Consider the following 20,227-nt stretch of genomic DNA (forward strand, 5'->3'; position numbering starts at 1 on the left):
TGGAGTAAACAAGGATGCTTATCTTAGCTAACAACCTTTAACCCCATTTAGATGGTCTGTTTGAATTAAGACATCTTAATGACATGTATTAATGCTTGAAAAAAAAAATCAGTTTTCCCTTTTGATGTTGCATGTATATAGCTGTCTGTACCACCAGCTTGCAAACTAACAGGATATAAGCCCGATGAAGGCTGCAAGGCCGAAAGCTTGCTTATTTTTATTCATTTTTAATTAGCCAATAAATGGTATCATCCGGATTTAAAACGTCCTGCTTTTACTGATGGCTAACACGGTACAATACCCTACTGCTACTTCTGTATATGTGTGATTTGTGCTGCTCAGTACCTGAATTGTCTCAGTATTTAGTATTACATTATTGCTGTGAAATAATGATCGGACTGTGCTGTACTGGTTACATTGCAATATCTACCATTCCTCCATATGACGTTCTTTGCAGCAGATATGGTCCAAGTTTTCTTTTTTGTGGTGGTGTAAGATTTTATGCAGACACATATTGGTGCAGTAATTCCTTAATATTGATATGTATTATGCCTGATACACACCTTGCAATTTTCACATCAGATCAACAAAAAATTTCCCATTGTTCGACAATTTCCAGCATGTCCACTCTGCTTCCAATTGAGAAAGGGATCAATTTTGAGATCAGTGTGGAACGAAATGCCTTTCTTGATTAGTAACAGATCAGACATACTGGAAATGATTGAACCATGGGAAATGCCCCGTCGATGTGATGGGGAAATTGCATGGTGTGTACCCAGCCATATACATATTGTAAAAACTGTATAGCTAGAACCTTCTTATATTTGTACGCAACACCACCTGTATAGAAGTATCCCCACAGGGATAGAGCTATGCGACCTGGTATTAAACCCTGCCTGACCTGAACTCATTCCGATATGACAAGTCCTAAAAGGTCAGAGAAAGCAGAAATCCATGCTCACCTCACAACACTCCACTGTAAACGGCTTAATAGACTGCTTAAAAATAGAAGAGATTTGGGTCAGTACATTGAGGAAAACAACTACAAAGTAACACTAAACCCTCCAGGATGCGGTTTGTGCTCACTGGGTGATAGGTCAGTTAGTGCCACATCTTTTCCTTAGCTAAGTTGGTTTTCACTTTACATGTGTGAACACCTTAGGCTTCAGCAGCGACCACTTTTTTTTCAAGTTCATTTTGATATCTTCAGGTGCAAAAATACAGTCAATAGCTTGAGCTGAAAGATCCCATACTTGATGTGGGGATAGATTGAATGTACTGGCTGCAATTTCATATTCCAGAGAGAGGTCAGTAGCAAAGACTCCTTTGTCGTCAGTCTACAAAAGGAGAGGAACAAAGTTAGGAAATCTAAATTTATGTTTAAAAAAAATACCCTCCTGAGGGAACTGAATTGATTGAGCAGTTAACTGTGTCTGCAGGCAAACTGTACAATAAATGTGGGTGTGATACAAAACATGTATAGTAGGTTTCTGAATGCACAGCTTTCCAACGTTTATATTGCACACAGAAGCTCTCATCTATTACTAAGCCGTCAGCAATAATAGTAAAAAAAAAAAAAAACAACAACATTTGGATACTTTCCTCGGTAGAGGAAGCAACTGGATAGTCTAGAGGTTTCCTGTGTCTTCTTAGACCCCAACAAAGGGACCTTCTAAGCATATTCAACTGCAACGATGGGGCTTAAAGGGACTGCAAGCTCTACCTAGAATCAAAATTTGAACTTACCTGGGTCTTTCTCCAGCCCACCATAGGTCGGGAGGTCCCTCGGCGTACTTCTGGCCCATCTCCCCGGCACTCCGCAGAAATAGCACCTGGCGGCTCCCGGGAAACACCGGGACGAGTGTCGGGCTCCCTCTTCCTGATAGCTCGAGTCAGTAGTCATCACGCCGGCCGGCGTGACAGTACTGCACATGCGCGGTTTAATCGCGCATGCGCAGTACCATCACGCCGGCCGCCGTGATGACGGCTGACGTGAGCTATCAGCAAGAGGGAGCCCGACACTCATCCCAGTGTCCCCTGGGAGCCGCCGGGTGCTATTTCTGCGGGGAGATGGGCCAGAAGTACGCCGAGGGACCTCCCGACCTACTGTGGGCTGGAGAAAGCCCCAGGTAAGTTAAAATTTTGAGTCTAGGTAGAGCTCGGAGTCCCTTTAAGAACATACAGGAAGCCTAGCACGCTGCTCTGCCATCGTCGCAGGCCCCTTGCTCTACCATCGCTATGATGGCAGAGCTCCCTGAGCCGGTCAGGAGACTCCTGACCCTGTCATCAATGTGAGCCAATGAGATTGGCTCACAGTGATCACTTTGAATAGGCCTTCCTGGACACAAGTATTCATGAACCTGTACATAAAGGGATGCTAATAATTTTAACCACTTAAGTACTAGCGGTCTTCTGCCCCCTTAAAGAGGAGCTGTCAGCCTTACTATCTCAGAAAAAGCCTTACTCTCCTCTGCCTGATTGTGTATGTATTGCCCGCCCTCCTCCCAGTCTTTAGGCACTCCCACCGAGCAATAGAAAGTGCATTGTCTCAGCATGAGAAATATTGGCCAATCAGAGAGGAACAGAGGTGTGGCAAGGGAAAACAGGGGGGGGAAGAGGTTTCAGCCGATCAGGCTGCATTAGTTAAAGAGACTCTGAAGCGAGAATAAATCTCGCTTCAGAGCTCATAGTTAGCAGGGGCACGTGTGCCCCTGCTAAACCGCCGCATACGCGCCGCTAAACGGGGTCCCTTCACCCCCAAACCCCCCACTGCGACACTTGGTCGCAGACTTGGTCTCTCCTGGAGGCAGGGCTAACAGCTGCAGCCCTGCCTCCAGTCGCGTCTATCAGCCGCGCATCGCCGCCTCTCCCCCGCCCCTCTCAGTGAAGGAAGACTGAGAGGGGCGGGGGAGAGGCGGAGATACACGCTGACAGGCGCGCGTGGGGCAGGGCTGCGGCGGTTAGCCCTGCCCAAACCAGGAAGCGCTCCCCCGCTGCACGGAGGGGGATTTGGGGGTCAAGGGACCCCCATTAAGCCGCGGGATAGCGGCGGTTTAGCAGGGGCACACGTGCCCCTGCTATCTATGAGGTCTGAAGCGAGATTTATTCTCGCTTCAGACTCTCTTTAAGTCTGCGAGGAAAGTAAAGAAGCAAAAAAAGACAACCCAGCATGCCCTGTAACTTCCTTTGTGCAGCAATGTACCAAATAAGAGTCAGGTAAACTGGTGAATGATAGTTTATCAACAAGAAAAGTAATAGTGGTGTTTTAACTTTTGGATTGCCTGATTAGCATCCTTATTTCTTGTTTACCAGATAAAAATAAAGAATTGATTTTTTATTTTATGCCCGACAGTTAGACTTTAAAGACCAGAGACTGCTGGTACCATAATCAGTGGACGAATCGCCGAACAAACCCGCCGCAACCGCCATCCACCTCAGGCCACCCACTCTGCCATCTCTCTGACGGAAGAGTTCCTGTGAGCTGGTCAGGAGCCGTTTTCATTGGCTCCTGACCCTGTCTATCAATGTAAGCCAATGGGAGTTGCTTACATTGATAGACAGGGTCAGGAGCCAATGAAATCTGCTCCTGACCGGCTCACAGGGCTCTGTTGTCATAGAGACGGCAGGGAAAGTGAGCTACGGTGGGCAGAAAGTGACGCGATCAGTGGGAGCGATGAGAGCAGCGGGAACGTGTGGCGGTGGCGAGCTGAAATCTATGCCATGGCAGCCACATCAGCATTAAAACAGGGCATAGATTTCAACTAGTGTCGTCCTTAACTGGTTAAGTTAATGATTAAGGAGCCGTTGCTCCGATACGCGTGAGCTTTTCCTTGCAATTTTGATGTTGGATTACAAATAAAGGTCTTCTTTTATCATATCCCTCCATCTGGTGCAGCGGGATTTTTTCTTTGGATTTCTGGATGTTTGGCTTGAACTTCCCTGCTCCCATATGTGTCACAGACGTGAGTGTAGCAGCCTGTCTACCAGTTCTGTTAATTCAAATATTATGTTCTTTTGTTTTGTAAATGTAAGCAGTTTGGAAGTGGACTACCGTAATTAAAAACAGCAGCTACTGGATTTGATTGGTCCATGTCCAAGCTGCATACATTTGTGTAAACTTAACATCCAATCTGCATTGACTCTCATTGGCCATGCCTACATGCTCATTAACATACCTATTAGGCCTATGTGTGCTTGGAAATGCTAGTGGTGCTTTATCTGTAAAACAACATCATGCAGCATTGATCTTATTGTTGGCCTTCCAGAAAAGGGGAATACACTTGTGTGCTCATTTTTCATATCAAAATGTTTGGTCTTATTCAGTCTGTCTGCTAACAATACACAGCATGAAGATAAAGCAGACACTTACGCACAGAACAGATGGATGGCCCAGCTCATACCACAAGGCAAAATGATGCTTGTCATAAGAGGGAACAGTCTGTCCTTTCACATTGGAAGTGATGCAGAGCTCTGAACAGAGGAGAGATTGCAGTGTTAGAATTCAAATCCTGTTAACAATATTCACATTGTAATAATGCTTAACCTTACCGTGTAGCGGGGTCATTAATACAGAGAAGAGCCAGTGCATGGCATGGAACAAATTGTTAACATCTAAAAATATCTTACTGGGCAGCCTCCTCATTACTTTACATTCATGAATAAATAGGGTTGTGGTATTCAGCAGCGTTAACGGCCCCAATTTACATTGTGAGTGCTTAGAAACATTGCAGTTTGACAGAAATTATTAGTATGCGGCATCTGAGTCACTGGTTCACATCGTGGCAAGGCCGACTCATTTCTCTAGATATACTAAGGGCAAATCTGCCTTCAGTTTATAACCTTGTGCATGCATAGAAGAGTGCCATACCAATGCTGCTGCACTGACTTCTACACCGTCACCTGTTCCAAGAGCTGCTCTTGGGAATTCACTGCCTATAGCTGTTCCTGGGCATTTACTGCCTATCTCCAACCACAGCACCACTGCTGATAGCTGTTCCTGGGAATTCACTGCATATCTCCAACCACAGCACCACTGCGGATAACTGTTCCTGGGAATTCACTGCATATCTCCAACCACAGGACCACTGCTGATAGCTGTTCCTGGGGATCCACTGCCTATCTCAAACCACAGCACCACTGCTGATAGCTGTTCCTGGGAATTCACTGCATATCTCCAACCACAGCACCACTGCTGATAGCCGATTTTGGGAATTCCCTGCCTATCTCAAACCACAGCACCACTGCCGATAGCTGTTCCTGGGGATCCACTGCCTATCTCAAACCACAGCACCACTGCCGATAGCTGTTCCTGGGGATCCACTGCCTATCTCAAACCACAGCACCACTGCCGATAGCTGTTCCTGGGGATCCACTGCCTATCTCAAACCACAGCACCACTGCCGATAGCTGTTCCTGGGGATCCACTGCCTATCTCAAACCACAGCACCACTGCTTCCATGCTCAACTCTGGGGAAAAATATTTTTCAGATGAGTCAGACCTAGGGATGGTCAGTGAGATACTAATCATTTTGAATTGATTATCATTTTTATTTAAAGGACAACTGAAGTGAAAAGTATATGGTATATTAAAGGGAACCTAAACCCTAGGGAAAAAAAATGAGTTTCACTTACCTGGGGCTTTTACCAGCCCCCTGCAGCCATCCTGTGCCCTTGATGTCACTCCTGGATCCTCTGGTCCCCCGCCGGCAGCTAGTTTCGTTTTTGCCGACTTGGAGGGCCGCCACGCATATCATTACACGTGTTACCGTGGTAACCGGACGCTACAGCGGGTGTCCACACGTACAAAGATACGTGTTGACACCAGCTTATAGTCCTGTTACCGTGGTAATGCAGGGTAATAATACGCGCGGCGGTCCGCTGACTCTGAGTCGGCAAAAAGGAAACTAGCTACCGGCGGGGGACCAGAGGATCCAGGAGTGACGCTGAGGGCACAGGATGGCTGCAGGGGGCTGGTAAATGCCCCAGGTAAGTGAAACTATTATTTTTCCCTAGGGGTTAGGTTCCCTTTAAACAATATCAGTTGTCTGGCAGCCCGGCTGATCTATTTATGCATATGGCTCGGTACACTCTGCTGCAGTGTCATATGAATGTAGTTTTTTGGATTGCACTGCGATGTGATGGGGGGGGGGCAACACATCGCAAATGCGAGGGCCGGGTGTAAAACTGGCCTAAAATGTTACTGTAACGATCCGCTCAGCTGCCTGCGCAGGCAGGCAGCCTTTTGATCATTATTCAGGTCTGCATGCTGCAGGACTCTGGAAAGAAGAGCTTCTGTCAGTTTTGCAGCTTGTGCTTGCTGAGGAATTTGCATACGTTGTCATGCAAATTGCCTGGCCACATTCATTGGAGGCGTGTACTATAAGTACTATGTGTGTCCCACAATGCTTCGCTGCTCATAGAGGTTTGTTCCTGCTGGACTCACCTGGAGTGTCAGCCACTGCTATCTTAGTATAGTTAATTCTTGGGGAGTGCTCCTTGCATTCCTAGTTAGTGCAGTCAGTTTGTGTATAATTTGTACTGCCTATTCTGTCCTGTCTTGTCTGTCGCGATTGCGCTGTCACCAGCGGCGGTTGATAGCGAATCGCTCTGTCTTGTTTGGATCGCACTAGCCTCTAGCGGTAGTGGCTGTGGATCCTTCTGATCTAGTTCCTGGAGTGTAAGCTGGAGCAGCGGTTGCTACCAGCTACCTCATCTGATCTGTCTTGTTTAGATTGCACTAGCCGCTAGCGTTAGCGGCTGTGGGTCTTTCTGATCTGTGTTCCTGCTTGGATCACACTTGCTCTGGCGGAAGAGCGGTGGATCCTTTCTGCCTAGTTCCTGTTTCTCGTTTGTCTGTCTTGTCTGATACGGGCGCTTGCTGTAGGCTCGATGAGGTAACCGTTAAGCAAGCGTTCACGTTCTTTGTTTCGTGTTTGTCTGTTGATGGTTAGTTAGGCGTGCTTGTCTCTATTGTGCTTATCACGTGGAGACCGCGCATAACCGCGTGCACTGTTGCGAATAAGTGCGGTGTTCACGGTTAGCTAGCGTTTATTATTTTCCGTATCTTCTCATTGTATGATTTGCTGTGCCTTTGCTATCCTCGTATTCTGTTCTGATCTGCCTTGTGTCACTTCTGGCAATCGCCGTTCTTGGCGGTTGCGTTTCTGTTTCGCACCTGCTGTTGTGTGTGCGCGGTCGCGGGGTGGCGACTAGATTGGCGCACACACATACAACCTGTCCCTTTGCTCGTTCTCATTCGCAATCGCTTCTCTTGCGATTGCGTTCTGCGCTTCGTGCAATTCCTGTCTAGCATTTGTGGAGGTGCAGGGGATTGGTTCCTCTGCGCTCCCCAGCGCCCTCTGCCGACAGGAATTTCCCTCTACAGGTGCGTAGCACCTTTTGCTGGGTGCCTGCAAATATACGCTTGTGGAGGATTTCCGCCGTGTCAGCGCACGCGTTGTGCGCTGATCACGGAGAAAGTTCCACAATCGTTACAGTTACACTGTTGTATGGAATTGGATCAAAGGCAGTAGCCGATTGTCTGAATGGACCAGGTCCAAGCGGACTAAATTTAGCCTTAAGCTCCCACTAGAGCTAAGGATGGGGATTACAGCAGCAGCCGGGAACAATAAGGGGACACACAGTGTCTGAAAACTCATATTTTGCACATACGTATAATTTCTTTCACCATAAGGGAAGGTAAAGTTTACTTTAAGAATGGCTTTTCATTTTGCTGCATACTGCTTAAGATTTGTTTTTTACTACTTTGGAACTACTGTGAAAAAAATGGTGGTATGCAGCAAAACGGGGCGAGGTTATCAATGCTTTATTAATAAGCCTCTAAGTGAACATTGGTATATTCACAGGAGACAAAGTGCCACCGTTGTGTCACATAAGACTCAGTGGGCCAGATTTCTCAAAGCATTACCGACAGTTTTTTTTCTTCTTAAATAGTTCTAACCAGCATGGGGGCTGTTCTACATGATAATAAGAAAATTCTTAATTTCTAGTTTTTAGCTGCAGTTTAGTGTGAACTTCTAGAACGGCACTACAGTTAAAGCGGAACTGTAAAGTCACTTACCTGGGACTTTCCCAAGTCCCACGCTGGTCCTGCACGAGCCTCTGTTCTCCCACGCCAGCCAGTTCCGTTACCGTCGACTTGCAAGTCAACAGCAACTGCGCGCCCCGAGCTACACAAAGCTTTCTTCACGTTCAAGGACGATATAGCGGGCGGGAACGCGAAAAAAACTTTGCGTAGCCTGGGGCGCGCAGACGCAGTTGCTGTCGACTTACAAGTCGACGGTAATGGAACTGGCTGGTGCGGGACTCAGGAAAATGGAGGCTCGTGCAGGATCGGCGCGGGACAGGACGGCTGCTGGGGGCTTGGGGAAGCCCCAGGTAAGGGAAACTGTTTGGTTTACAGTGACTTTACAGTTCCGCTTTAAGAACAGTGCAAATCCATCCCTAAACTGCCACAGAGTAAAAAGTGCTTAATAGCAGGTCTACAGATGTGCAGTGCAGGCTAGGCATGATTTGTGAAGGGCTCCTCCCCCCTGCTGCTGAATTCCTCACCTGCAGTATCAATATAGCAGATGTATTGGTTACCTCAGCAACAGCAATTTCCTCACACACTGCACTGTCTAAGAAACCTTCTTAACTCCTATTTTACAACAGTTTCAGAAGGAATCTGCACTATCTAGTGATTTCTTAAGATGTCTGAGACAGTTCTGCATGGATTTCAAAAAACCTACTAATATTTTATTTGGTAGTGAGCACTACCATGTGACAGAATAATAAAGGTGGCCACACCCCATATAATAAAAATGATCCACTGTTACAGCAATTCAATGAAAAAAACAATCGGTTGTAGAGAAAAATTGGAAGCTTTTTTTTCATTCGTTTGAGAAATCCGATTGAATTTCACGTTTTTATTCGATAAAAGAAGATCCGGAGTGATGGATTTTTTTGATCAATTTGTATGAAAATTATTGGTTTAGGGTAGATTGACAATTTCTTGATGTACAGCCCCAAGCAGAAAAGTATCAGAAGCTGTTAAAGAGACTCCGTAACAAAAATTGCATCCTGTTTTTTATCATCCTACAAGTTCCAAAAGCTATTCTAATGTGTTCTGGCTTACTGCAGCACTTTGTACTATCACAGTCTCTGTAATAAATCAACTTATCTCTCTCTTGTCAGACTTGTCAGCCTGTGTCTGGAAGGCTGCCAAGTTCTTCAGTGTTGTGGTTCTGCTATGAACTCCCACTTCCAGGCCCCTCTGTGCACACTGCCTGTGTGTTATTTAGATTAGAGCAGCTTTTCTCTTCTCTCTTATCTTTTACAAGCTGGATAAATCGTCCTCTGAGCTGGCTGGGCTTTCACATAGTGAGGAATTACAGACAAGGGCAAAGCTGTTTGCAGGAAGAAAAGAGCAGCCTGAAACTTCAGTGCATGAGAGATGCAGGGGGGAAGAAACACACAAATGATCTCTTGAGATTCAAAAGGAAGGCTGTATACAGCCTGCTTGTGTATGGATGTATTTTCTATGTGTGGACATACTGTACATCAACCTACTTCCTGTTTTGGTGGCCATTTTGTTTGTTTATAAACAAACTTTTTAAAACTGTTTTTAACCACTTTTAATGCGGCGGGGAGCGGCGAAATTGTGACAGAGGGTAATAGGAGATGTCCCCTAACGCACTGGTATGTTTACTTTTGTGTGATTTTAACAATACAGATTCTCTTTAAAGAGGAACTGCAGTGAAAGTAACATAATGAAAAAAAGTGCTTAATTTTTACAATAATTATTTATAAATGATTTAGTCAGTGTTTGCCCTTTGTGAAATCTTTCCTCTCCATAGTTTACATTCTGAAATGTTTTACATGGCGACATCTTTACTGCTGGCAGTTGATGTCTATGAAAAGAGATACTGGTTGCTTGGCAGCTGGAAACAGCTGTCATTTCCCACAATGCAGCAAGGCTACCACAGTGTGAGGTCAGTACCTAGGGTGCTGGCATCACACTGTGGGAGGCGTTTCACCACAATATCAGTCATACAAAGCCCCCTGATGATCCATTTGAGAAAAAGGTAAAGATGGGAAAGGGGGTATCAGCTAACGATTGGGATGAAGTTCAATCCTTGGTTACAGCAACAAGATAGAATCCATCATGTACTTGTCTATAAAGCACATTTTTATTATCTCTTATCACGTCTCTATCTACACTCTACTTCTAATCAAGCTGTTTATGGAATAACCACCTATAGACCATTAATATACACAATGTCCTGTCTGTACCTAAAGGTATACGTTTTTCTTTCACCACTTTGACAAAATTTGGAAAGTCAGATAGAAAAGTTCCATGTCCAATCCTGTGTGGTGGAATACCAAGCAGGATTTCAGTCTCCTCTTTCTGTGTGGGTACCTGGGAAACCAAATACAAATATTACAATATCACATGCCTCCTCAAGTCATGCCATCTACAAAACATTCCAGCTATTGCCTACATACTAGAAGATCAAATCCTGCATACATAACAAGCTTATGGTGTGTGGTTGAGCTATTATACCTAAAATCATGTTTTTGAAGATCATGAAAAACGGCTCTTGTAGTTGATCAACAGCTAATTTGATAATGAATGTCCTGGCAAATAGAAGTTATTAGATGATGATCATAGTCTTCAGCTCATTAAGTCCAGCTCTAGACTCAGGTGCTGTATTTCTAGATCACCTTCACGTTTCAGATTTAAATATGGCCATATACAACATACTCACTAAACTATTGAACATAAAGAACCCCCTTAAAGCACACTCGAAGTCTTAGAAAAATAAAAAGTTAGTTAGCCGTGGGAAGCCTCTTGATGGTCCAGAAGCTCTCCAGCATCCTTGTATAGCACACCTTGTATAGCACTGGATCCCTCTTCATCTCCTGGCCGTGCCCCCGGCCGTGGATGAGCACATTGGTACTGGGTATGCACAAGTAAGGTCCATACATGCAGTAGAACGAAGGCGCTTGTGCATGATAAATTTGCTTTGGAGGGTCCCAGCGCTGGAACGATGAGGTAGAGGGGGGTGGGGAATCTCCAGAGGCTTCCCTCCACCAAGGTAAATATCTAATTTTCTGTACTTACTATCTCCAAGGTTTACTTTTAATTAGAAATCTGGTAACCATTATACTTTGACTACCTAGCACACCAGAGAAGCTTGCAATTCCTATTCAGTGTATGGTTTCTGGTCCTGACTTATTGCATCCATACCTCCGATAAATGAAGAGCCAGTTTCAGGCCAGAATTTCTAGCTTCGGTGAGTGGTTCCACAAAGTCACGACCATGGCCAACCTAAAGAAAATCAATATCAAAATATTCTTGTTATCCAAGTAGCCAAAAAAGGTAAACCGTCTGAAAATGGGTAGCTTATGTCAATTATGTCAATAGTCCCACTGACTTGTGATCAGAGTGGATTGTTAGAATAAGATCAATGAAGAGAAAGGTTTCTACAGAATAGTTAGAAACTATAAATACTGTACAGTGAGAATGCCTCCAGGAAGATTCAGAGATCATATGCAATTCAGGACTTCTCGCAATCTTCTCCTTTTCTGAAGGACCTTCAAACGCAATCTGAACACTCACGTCTTCAAGAAAGCAAAAATCTGGCCAAGGACCTGTTATCAGCTATCAACAGATCTATGCCCGATCTCATTTTATACATCCCTGTCAGAAAACCACAGATACTGACTGCTTTGTCTTGTGTTTCACCCTTCATGTGGGCAGGGTCATTCCTCTAAATACCTTCTGTTTTAATAAGGCAAAATTGTATTTTTCTGACTGAACTTGATGGATGTCCATCCAACTATGTAACTATATTTAGCGCCCTCTGAATGTGCCACAGTATTATATTACAGTACCTTGTCTTGAATGCTATGTTCCCTCAACCGCAATGGTGCCCACACTTTTTTTGCTTCTTTGAAAACAAGTCAGAAATTATCTACCAGGTAGTTTCTACCTACAGATGCAAGTGTCAATTAAAGCACATGCACAGCAGCGGTCCAACAGTACATTGAATACGAAAGCGGCCAGTCAGTTAGAAAGGATCCTCCTCAGCAAGCAAATTAGAATAGTACTTGACCAAGTATTATGCTAACAATATCATGCTCAGTTTTCAGCAAAATTGCAATCAGCAGCAGCACATAATGCTTGTAAATGTATGGCTCACCACCTTGCAACATCATAATCCTCAACATTGTGGAGCAAAACTTCAGGATGGGATTTTGCACTAAGCATGTCAGAGTCAGAAGAGATGCAATGCAATGTATGTTCTACTCAGGCATGTGGCATGTGCGCTCTACCCAGAAGTCCTTTGCAATCTACCATTTGATCATGATCTACACAATGGGCACCCCTGCTCTACCGGGTATGAAACATAGTAGGACTGTGGCACTCCAGTTGTTAAGCACCACAAAAAAAATGCTGGCACTGTATAAATCTAAAAGAATAATGGATATCACCATCTTAGTTCTTGTGAAAAAACATTTATCTGCAAGAACCTTAAAGGACCACTTTTGAAAAATAAATAAATAAATAAGTAAATGGAAAAATTTCAATTTTTCGAACCATAAGATGCACTTATAACCATAAGACACACTTTTTCTCCCCCAAAAGGTCGGGAAAAAAGTCCCTGCGTCTTATGTTATGTTTCTTACATCCTCAGCGCCGCTGTGCTGCCTGCAGTCTGCAAGCCTTAGCATGGGCACGGCAGCCATCCAGCTCTTCTCCATGCATGTAATGAGCTCTGCTCTATGTAACATACTTTGCAGCCTCTCAATGCTCGACTCTTGTAACTTCCAGCGCCAGGCCACTAGTCTTACTCTGTCCTCTGCCTGCTGCAGCCTCCTTGACCTGATGGAAATCGTGGTGGCAGCCGCCATAAAAACCATCTCAATGCCAGAATTTCTTGCTGTTCTCTGCCAGTTGCAGCTTCCCTGCCCTGACGGAAGTCGCCGTGGCAGCCGCAGCCAAACCATCTCAATGCTGGGCTTTCTTGCTGTCCTCTGCAGCCTCCGTGGCCCAGATGTAATTCACGTATCCACCACCAGTACATTTCCCGGCTCTCTTGATCCATCCCCTGCAGCCTCCATGTCCCTGAGCCTGACTGAAGCTCCAGGCGATATAAGGGATTACTGGTTGATCTCGCCAGCATTTGCTACAATAGGATTGTGGCGGCAGCAGGAACATCTCTCCTGTAAGCTGAATCAGATGGTCCCGGAGGCGGGAACACAGCTGTCACCGCAGCCAATCACAGCACTCCCTGAGGGAGTGCTGTGATTGGCCGCAATGATGAGCTGTGGCACCAATAAACGAAAAGAGCAGCAGGGGATAGATCTGCTTCAGCCTACAGGAAGGACATTCCAGCTGCCACCACAATCCTATTGTAGCAAATGCTGGCCAGTGTACCATCATTTCTGCCAGTGTACTTCGTTAGAGCACCGGATCTAATCCATCAGATCGCCTGTGGTTTTAATCAATCTCAGTGTACTTTGAAGCCTAATAGCCCCCAGCACTTCCTGTCTGTGCAGACGCCCCCTACTTTCGCATTGGAGGTATTACTTTGTCTGTGCAGGACATGGGGCGGGGGGTGAAGAGGGAGAGAGATGAGGGTGCCAGAGGAGGATGAAGGGACAGAGAAGGACATGAGACAGATGAGGGAGCCAGTGGAGGATACTGGACAGATTAAGGGGCCAGAGGAGGACACAGGGGACTGATGAGGGAGCCACAGGAGGACACAAGGGGAAGATCAGGGTGCCAGAGGAGGACACATGGGGCAGATGAGGGGGCCAGAGGAGGATGAAAGACACAGATGAAGACATTGAGGACAAAGAGGATGACACAGGATGAACAGAGGAGGACACAGAGGATGACACAGGAGGGATAGAGAAGGACAAAGGATAAAACCGAGGAGGACCCAGGGGGACAGGGGAGGACATGGGACAGAGGAAGACACAAAATGTACAAGGGGGAAACAAGAGGTATATAATAATTGGGGGGTCTATAAGATGCCCCTGTACCGTGGACGCACCAGGTTTAGTATTTTTTTTTCAGTCCTCTAAACATAGGTGCGTCTTATGGTCAGATGTGTCTTATGGTCCGAAAAATATGGTACGTGTAGTGTTGGTGGTCAAAATCGGCATAATGGCTTTTCTGTTTGAGGTGTTTATCTGTACAAAAAAGGGACAGAGGATCTATAGTACAGAAGCAAATAAAAAGAATAGATCAGGGCTGCAGCATTAAAGAGAATTACCTACAATGAAAAACAATATTCCAAAAATACTATGGTTCAAGTACATTTTGCGACGGTTCTGATCCAGTTCTGTATAATGCCTGAAGACGAAACTTAACGTATCAAAAGCTTACAATAAATCATGGAACTCCCTACCTCCACCCATTAGGGCAGCCCCCTCCTTCAACATCTTCAAGAAAGCCCTCAAAACTCACATTTTCACTCTGGCCTACTACCCCTCACAAGTGCTCTAAACCTACAGCTGAACTCTGGTCCCCTACCGTTCGTGTCCTTACCTCTCCCTCTAGATTGTAAGCCTTTGGGCAGGGTCCTCCTCCTTTTGTGTCCTACTTGATCATGCACCTCCATTACTGTGAACCCATGCTATGCATCTGAGTGAACCTAACTTGCCTAATCTCCATGCTCCCCTCCAGTGACTGACTAAGCATTACCTTGTACTCATACTGTGCTGTGTGATCTGGTTTTCTATTATTCCTGTATTGTCTTATTGCTGTATGTCACCCCTAAATATTGTCTGTAACCTAAATTAATGTTCAGCGCTGCGTAATATGTTGGCGCTTTATAAATACAATAAATAATAATAATAATAATAATAATAATGTACAGTTAGTCATTAAATGTATCACCGGAATCAACATTTGTTGGTTTGATGTCTGCATTTCTGCTCCTCGACTAACACTGGACCACACTTCAAGTGAGTACATTTTCTGTGCCAATCCTATCAAGCAAGCGGCTTCTGCGTTTCCTGTTACTCAAGCAGGTACAGGGAAACAGGACATGGATTGGTTGTTAGGATTGCTGTAGAAAAGTTAGAGTAGAGTTCTGTGTTCAAGCTCTTCACCAATGTCTCAGAATGTGTGTCTGTCATACAGTCCCCACTTTATGGCTGTCGGTGTTTACATGAACATTGACCACACCGGAACATTACTATGCACATGTTCTTCAGGTGAATTCCGTCACTTAATATTTCTGATAGCTTCATATAGCATCATCAGAGGATCATGCACATATTCATTAACATCTCTAAACAAAAACTACAGGAGGACACCGGATTACGTCAACCTACAGACAGCAGCAGGGTTTGTTTTCTCCATATTATCTGACTAATCCTCTACTGTAAGAACAGATGGTACATTAGAGATAAGGACCTTGTCATAAATGCCCACAGAGTCACCTTGACATATATCAGAGGCCTACTCAAGGTTATGGCCCTGTCCATTAGAAAGAAGACAAGGCAGACCAGCTATTTGTAACTGAAAATGTAACATTTACAGGATTTCAGTAAAACTCAACCCAATGACACTGAAATTAGAGGTGTTCTGAATTATCTCCAATTGTTTTCGGCTTTTCACAAAGTATTACATACAAATAAAGATTTATCAGACACAGGTGAGGATTAAGATCATTATCTTTTGAAGGCCAAAAAGGTCATTTATGATCATTTCAGCGAATGGTTTGAAGTTTGTATTAGTGTTCCCGGTCTTCTGCAGTTAATTTGGGCGACAAGCAAGCACACTAAGGGCCCTGGCTGCGATCCGATTCAAAAAGCAGCAGTTTTGCTGATTGCGTTCGCCGGCCGGCGCGAATCTTGCTGCGATCGCACTACGTTCTTGACGGCTGTACGCCGCAAATGAGGATAGTGGAAAAAACAGCTTGTGCAATTGCAAGCGCAGGTGATTTGCGATTGCGCTTGAACAGTAAGCAGGTATTTTTGAAATCAGCAGATAGTAAACCCAAAATGTACCACAGTAGTTCAGAATCACTGCCTAACCTGCAGCAGATTAAGGTTTGTTTGTTTGTTTTTCTTTTTAGAACTTCCCAAAGTCAGACAAAATCTTTGTTAACTCACAAGGGCCTAACGTATTGCCCTGAATGATACAACTATCTATAATAACAACTGTATGGAATAGTGATAAGTCACAACTATTAAATAATACTTCTATACTTAAATATGAGCATTCACGATTTCACAACAACATGTCTAATGGGAAGTGGTCCCTGCATAGAGGGCACTTGATGAAGACATGGGGCATGTGCCCCTAATACCCACACCTGACAGCACCAATGGTCAAGACGAGTAACAAGTTCTAACAAGTCAGCAGGATTTAGGCTAAGCTTACAGTTGGGTCACCGCTAAGGTCCAAACCTAAAACCAGGTCATTGGTGGAATGAAAATATTCTTCTGCGAGTTTCACGGTTTCTTTTGCAACTGTTGGACCTCCTCTTCTGTCAATGGCCATCAAAAATCTGGAAAAGAGCAATATTTAAATTCTAAAAAGAATGTCACCCATGCATTAAATATCACAGAAAATATGTTGGCTCTCTGACTTACATTTTCTACTTGTCAACTTGATTTTTTTTCGGTTAAAAAAGGTTACTGCCATAGTTAAGATGGCATTTCAATTTTAGAAATCAGTATTTCACTGTAATATGACAGTTGTGCCATTTTTTGACATGCTTAAATTAACATGGTTTTGGGCACAGCTAAATTAGAACTAAGACCTTTAGGATATGATGCTTTGGCAACAGTAATCTTTATGTACTTACGGCAGCTAGTTAAGTGCTTACACTGCTGTGATATTTTAGTGCACATTTATCACATTTCCACAAAATGCTGAGCCATTTACCTTTGGTTTAATCCGAGCAACACCCGCCACCCAACCTCTGCTGGATGTTCCTTGCTCCTTGCCCTTATGTTCATAGACATAGCCAGTCTACTAGCAGTGATTTTTTCTTATTATTCCCATTAAAATGCATTTAGAATAAAATAATTCTTAGCATAAGGTACCACCCAAAGAAAGCCTAATTGGTGGCAGAAAAAAACTAGGTATAGATCATTTTGTTGTGATAAGTAGTGATAAAGTTTTTGGGGAATGAAAGGGAGGATCGCTTAAATGTGGAATTTCCTCTCGTCCATAAGTTAAAAACAACCCCACGGGCTGAAATGGTTAATATTGCAATATGTGTCATTGTAGTGCAGGACAGATTTTTTGATGTTGTGAAGAAAATAGTGAGAAGATAATTTTCTCAGGAAGAACTGAAGCAAGATTTGCTTAGTTCACTGAATAGTACCTTACATCAATGTCCACTTCCTCCTCCTTACACTGCCTTATGCCTTCCAGCACAGTGTCCACATAAGATCTTCTCGTCATCCCTATAAGATAATACAATAATTATGTTATATACACGTGTTTATTTCTCTGAATGAAGCTGTGTCATTATCAATCCCGGTTGGGCAGCACATACTGTATACATGAATAAGACTGAATTATTTCCTGCTATCACTTCAAGGCTGAAGTATCAGTGATAATCACCATTCCCTGTGTAATAGCTAAATAGTGCTCATGCACAGCAAGCTTGGGCAGTGAACACATTCTATTAATAAGTAAAATCTGATATTTCATCACAAAGTCAATTGCCAAATTCCTTCTTGGGAAATCACAACTTTACTGGTTTTCAGCTCCCAGGTCTATTATCCTGCGTAAGTTATTATAGTGGAATTCCAGAATTTGACAAATGCTGCCAATTTCTCCCCCAACCTAAGCAAGATTATTCAATAAAACTAAAATGTTCTAAAGAACGCTACAACTCTTTTGGAACTTATACACCTGATCCACTCTTCCTCCTCCACTCCATCCCCTCTGCAGGTGGAGCGCTGTATTGCAGATGAATAACACAGCATTCCACTTTAGGGTATGGGGGGAATCCACTCTCTCCCCCATAGCACATGGCCCTATGGAAAGGAGCGGAGTTTAGAGTGGAAAACTCATGCAGAAGGGAGCCTGGTGGAGAACAAACAATTTACCAATGAGCACTGGGTTAAGAAAGAGATGAAGGTACCCTGTGCCAGTTTGGAATACTTTTTTAGATGACAGTCTAATAAACATTTCTACAAAGAAACTAGAGAGAATATTCAATAATCATGTCTACCTGTGGACGTCTGTCTTGGGGTGCTTCGTAATTCCAGATATTTGACACCATCTGCAGCAAACTCCTTAATAACATCTTTTGTAATCTAAAAGGTTAACATGAAAAAAATGTTTGATTTTACCATTACATTATAGGACATATCCTCAACGGATACAGATGAAATACTATGACACTGTAAAAACATCCACATGTTGCGTTGCCATAGAAGAGACAATATGTACTCATCGTAACACTCATCTACTCAGAAAGGATGGCTATTTTCTCCATTATGATTAAACTGATTAAGGATTCCCATCATAATCTTGGATCTCAAAGGATTGTTATTGGTCACTTTGTATCTTCAACAACACAGTTCCTCAACCCTGTCCTCAATGCCCACCAACAGCACATTGTAGGAAACCACAAACATTCACCGGAGGGGTTATTGGTGTCTCAGCAGTGCTGATTAACGTCCTCTGTGGATTTCCACAAAACATGCAGTGTTGGTGGGGGCTTTGAGGACAGGGTTGGGGAACACTGCTCTACAAACGACCGTATTTTTCGGGCTATAAGATGCTCCTGACCATAAGACGCACCTAGATTTACAGGAAAAAAACCAGCGGAAAAAATATATATACTAAACCTGGTGCATCCATGATGAAGGGGCATCTTGTGGATTATGCCTTCTTTGTACCTTATGCCTCCTTGTACCCCTTGTCTCTCCCTGTGTCCTACTGTGTCCCCCATGTGTCCGCCTCTGTCGTTGTGTCCTCCTCTATGCCCCTTTGTGTCCCCCTTGTGTCCTCCTCTATGCCCCTTTGTGTCCCCCTTGTGTCCTCCTCTATGCCCCTTTGTGTCCCCCTGTGTCCTCCGGTTGTCCCCCTGTGTCCTCCTCTGCATGGGCACAGTACAGGGAGTTCCCGACATTGCGGCGGGTTGGAGGTTAGTATTGGCAAGCGTTCACAAGTCAGGAACTCCTTGCATTTGGACTATAAGACGCAGTGACTTTTCCCCCCACTTTTGGGGAAGAAAAAGTGAGTCTTCTAGTCCACAAAATACAGTAGTACTATTGCTACAAAAAAAAATGCAAACAAATTGTTGGCAAGTATCAAGAAGCCTATAGCAACTTGTTTGATTGTTACTGTCACCCTACCCTGCCTAGATAAGGTTTCTGTTTCTGTCTATTAAACCTCACCACAGAATTAACAGAAATGCCTCCTGGAGTGCCCGTTTTCATGTGACAGACAAAAGATATAAAGTTATGAGTAGGTCTGGATATTAGACTGTCTACAATCTACATTTCTTTAATGTAAGAAAAATGTTTTTGCAAAGTATAAATAAAGAAGAAATCATTGGCAAATATATCTGCACTTTGACCTTATACAGTGTTATTTTTTCCCATCCAGACTGCACCACAATCTGTACATAAACTGTAACCTAAAAGCACACTGCCTCTAGGTATACATATTATATACTACATATTGTATGCTACCCCACCTCTTGTTCCCTCCCTTTTCCTTTAGATTGTGAGCTTGTAAGGTCAGGACTTTCTCACCCGTTTTTGTCTTACAATTTGCTATACATATGTTTATCATGATACATTTGTCACTGTAATTACCATGTCTGTAATTACCATACTGTATTATGTAACAGTGTCTATATTTTGTGAATACCATTGTCTGTATTATTATGTACCCCATATTTTTTTTCTCTCTGTGCAACACCACAGAATATGTTATAAATCAATAATAGCAATCCTATAGAATAACTCCCTTGTCCCTACGCCCTCCTGTGTCCCTGCCTCAGGTGGTTGGCGCGCATGTGTGGCACAAGGGTGGGTTTTGGGCAGTGGTCATGTACAGCGTGGGGGGAGGGGGGGGTCGCACAATGGGGCATGCAGCCAATTGCTTAGCACCTGTAATGAAATGGGTGAGCTTTTTTTTTTTTACTAGTCCTATATAATAAATCCCTGTTCCTGCGTCCTCCTGTGTCCGTTGTGACTGCCGCACATGGGCGGACTTCGGACAGCA

The 20,227-nt window shown here is 44.0% G+C and overlaps 1 protein-coding gene across 2 annotated transcripts in view; it reads right to left on the reverse strand.

Moving 5' to 3' along the window:
- Positions 1 to 236: 236 nt before the first annotated feature.
- MAPDA (N6-Methyl-AMP deaminase) overlaps positions 237 to 20,227 on the reverse strand; it is a 28,412-nt gene continuing 8,421 nt past the window's right edge. For both annotated transcript variants that reach the window (XM_068272536.1, XM_068272535.1), the window contains exons 4-10: positions 18,219 to 18,303; positions 17,361 to 17,442; positions 16,409 to 16,535; positions 11,252 to 11,332; positions 10,294 to 10,420; positions 4,370 to 4,470; positions 237 to 1,337 (exon numbers count right to left, since the gene is read on the reverse strand). In XM_068272536.1, coding sequence (XP_068128637.1) covers positions 1,137 to 1,337; positions 4,370 to 4,470; positions 10,294 to 10,420; positions 11,252 to 11,332; positions 16,409 to 16,535; positions 17,361 to 17,442; positions 18,219 to 18,303 — 804 coding nt within the window. In that variant the 3' untranslated portion in view covers positions 237 to 1,136. The remainder of the gene's footprint in view (positions 1,338 to 4,369; positions 4,471 to 10,293; positions 10,421 to 11,251; positions 11,333 to 16,408; positions 16,536 to 17,360; positions 17,443 to 18,218; positions 18,304 to 20,227) is intronic.

This window comes from Hyperolius riggenbachi, chromosome 3 (assembly GCF_040937935.1).
Source record: "Hyperolius riggenbachi isolate aHypRig1 chromosome 3, aHypRig1.pri, whole genome shotgun sequence".
Lineage (NCBI taxonomy): Eukaryota > Metazoa > Chordata > Amphibia > Anura > Hyperoliidae > Hyperolius > Hyperolius riggenbachi.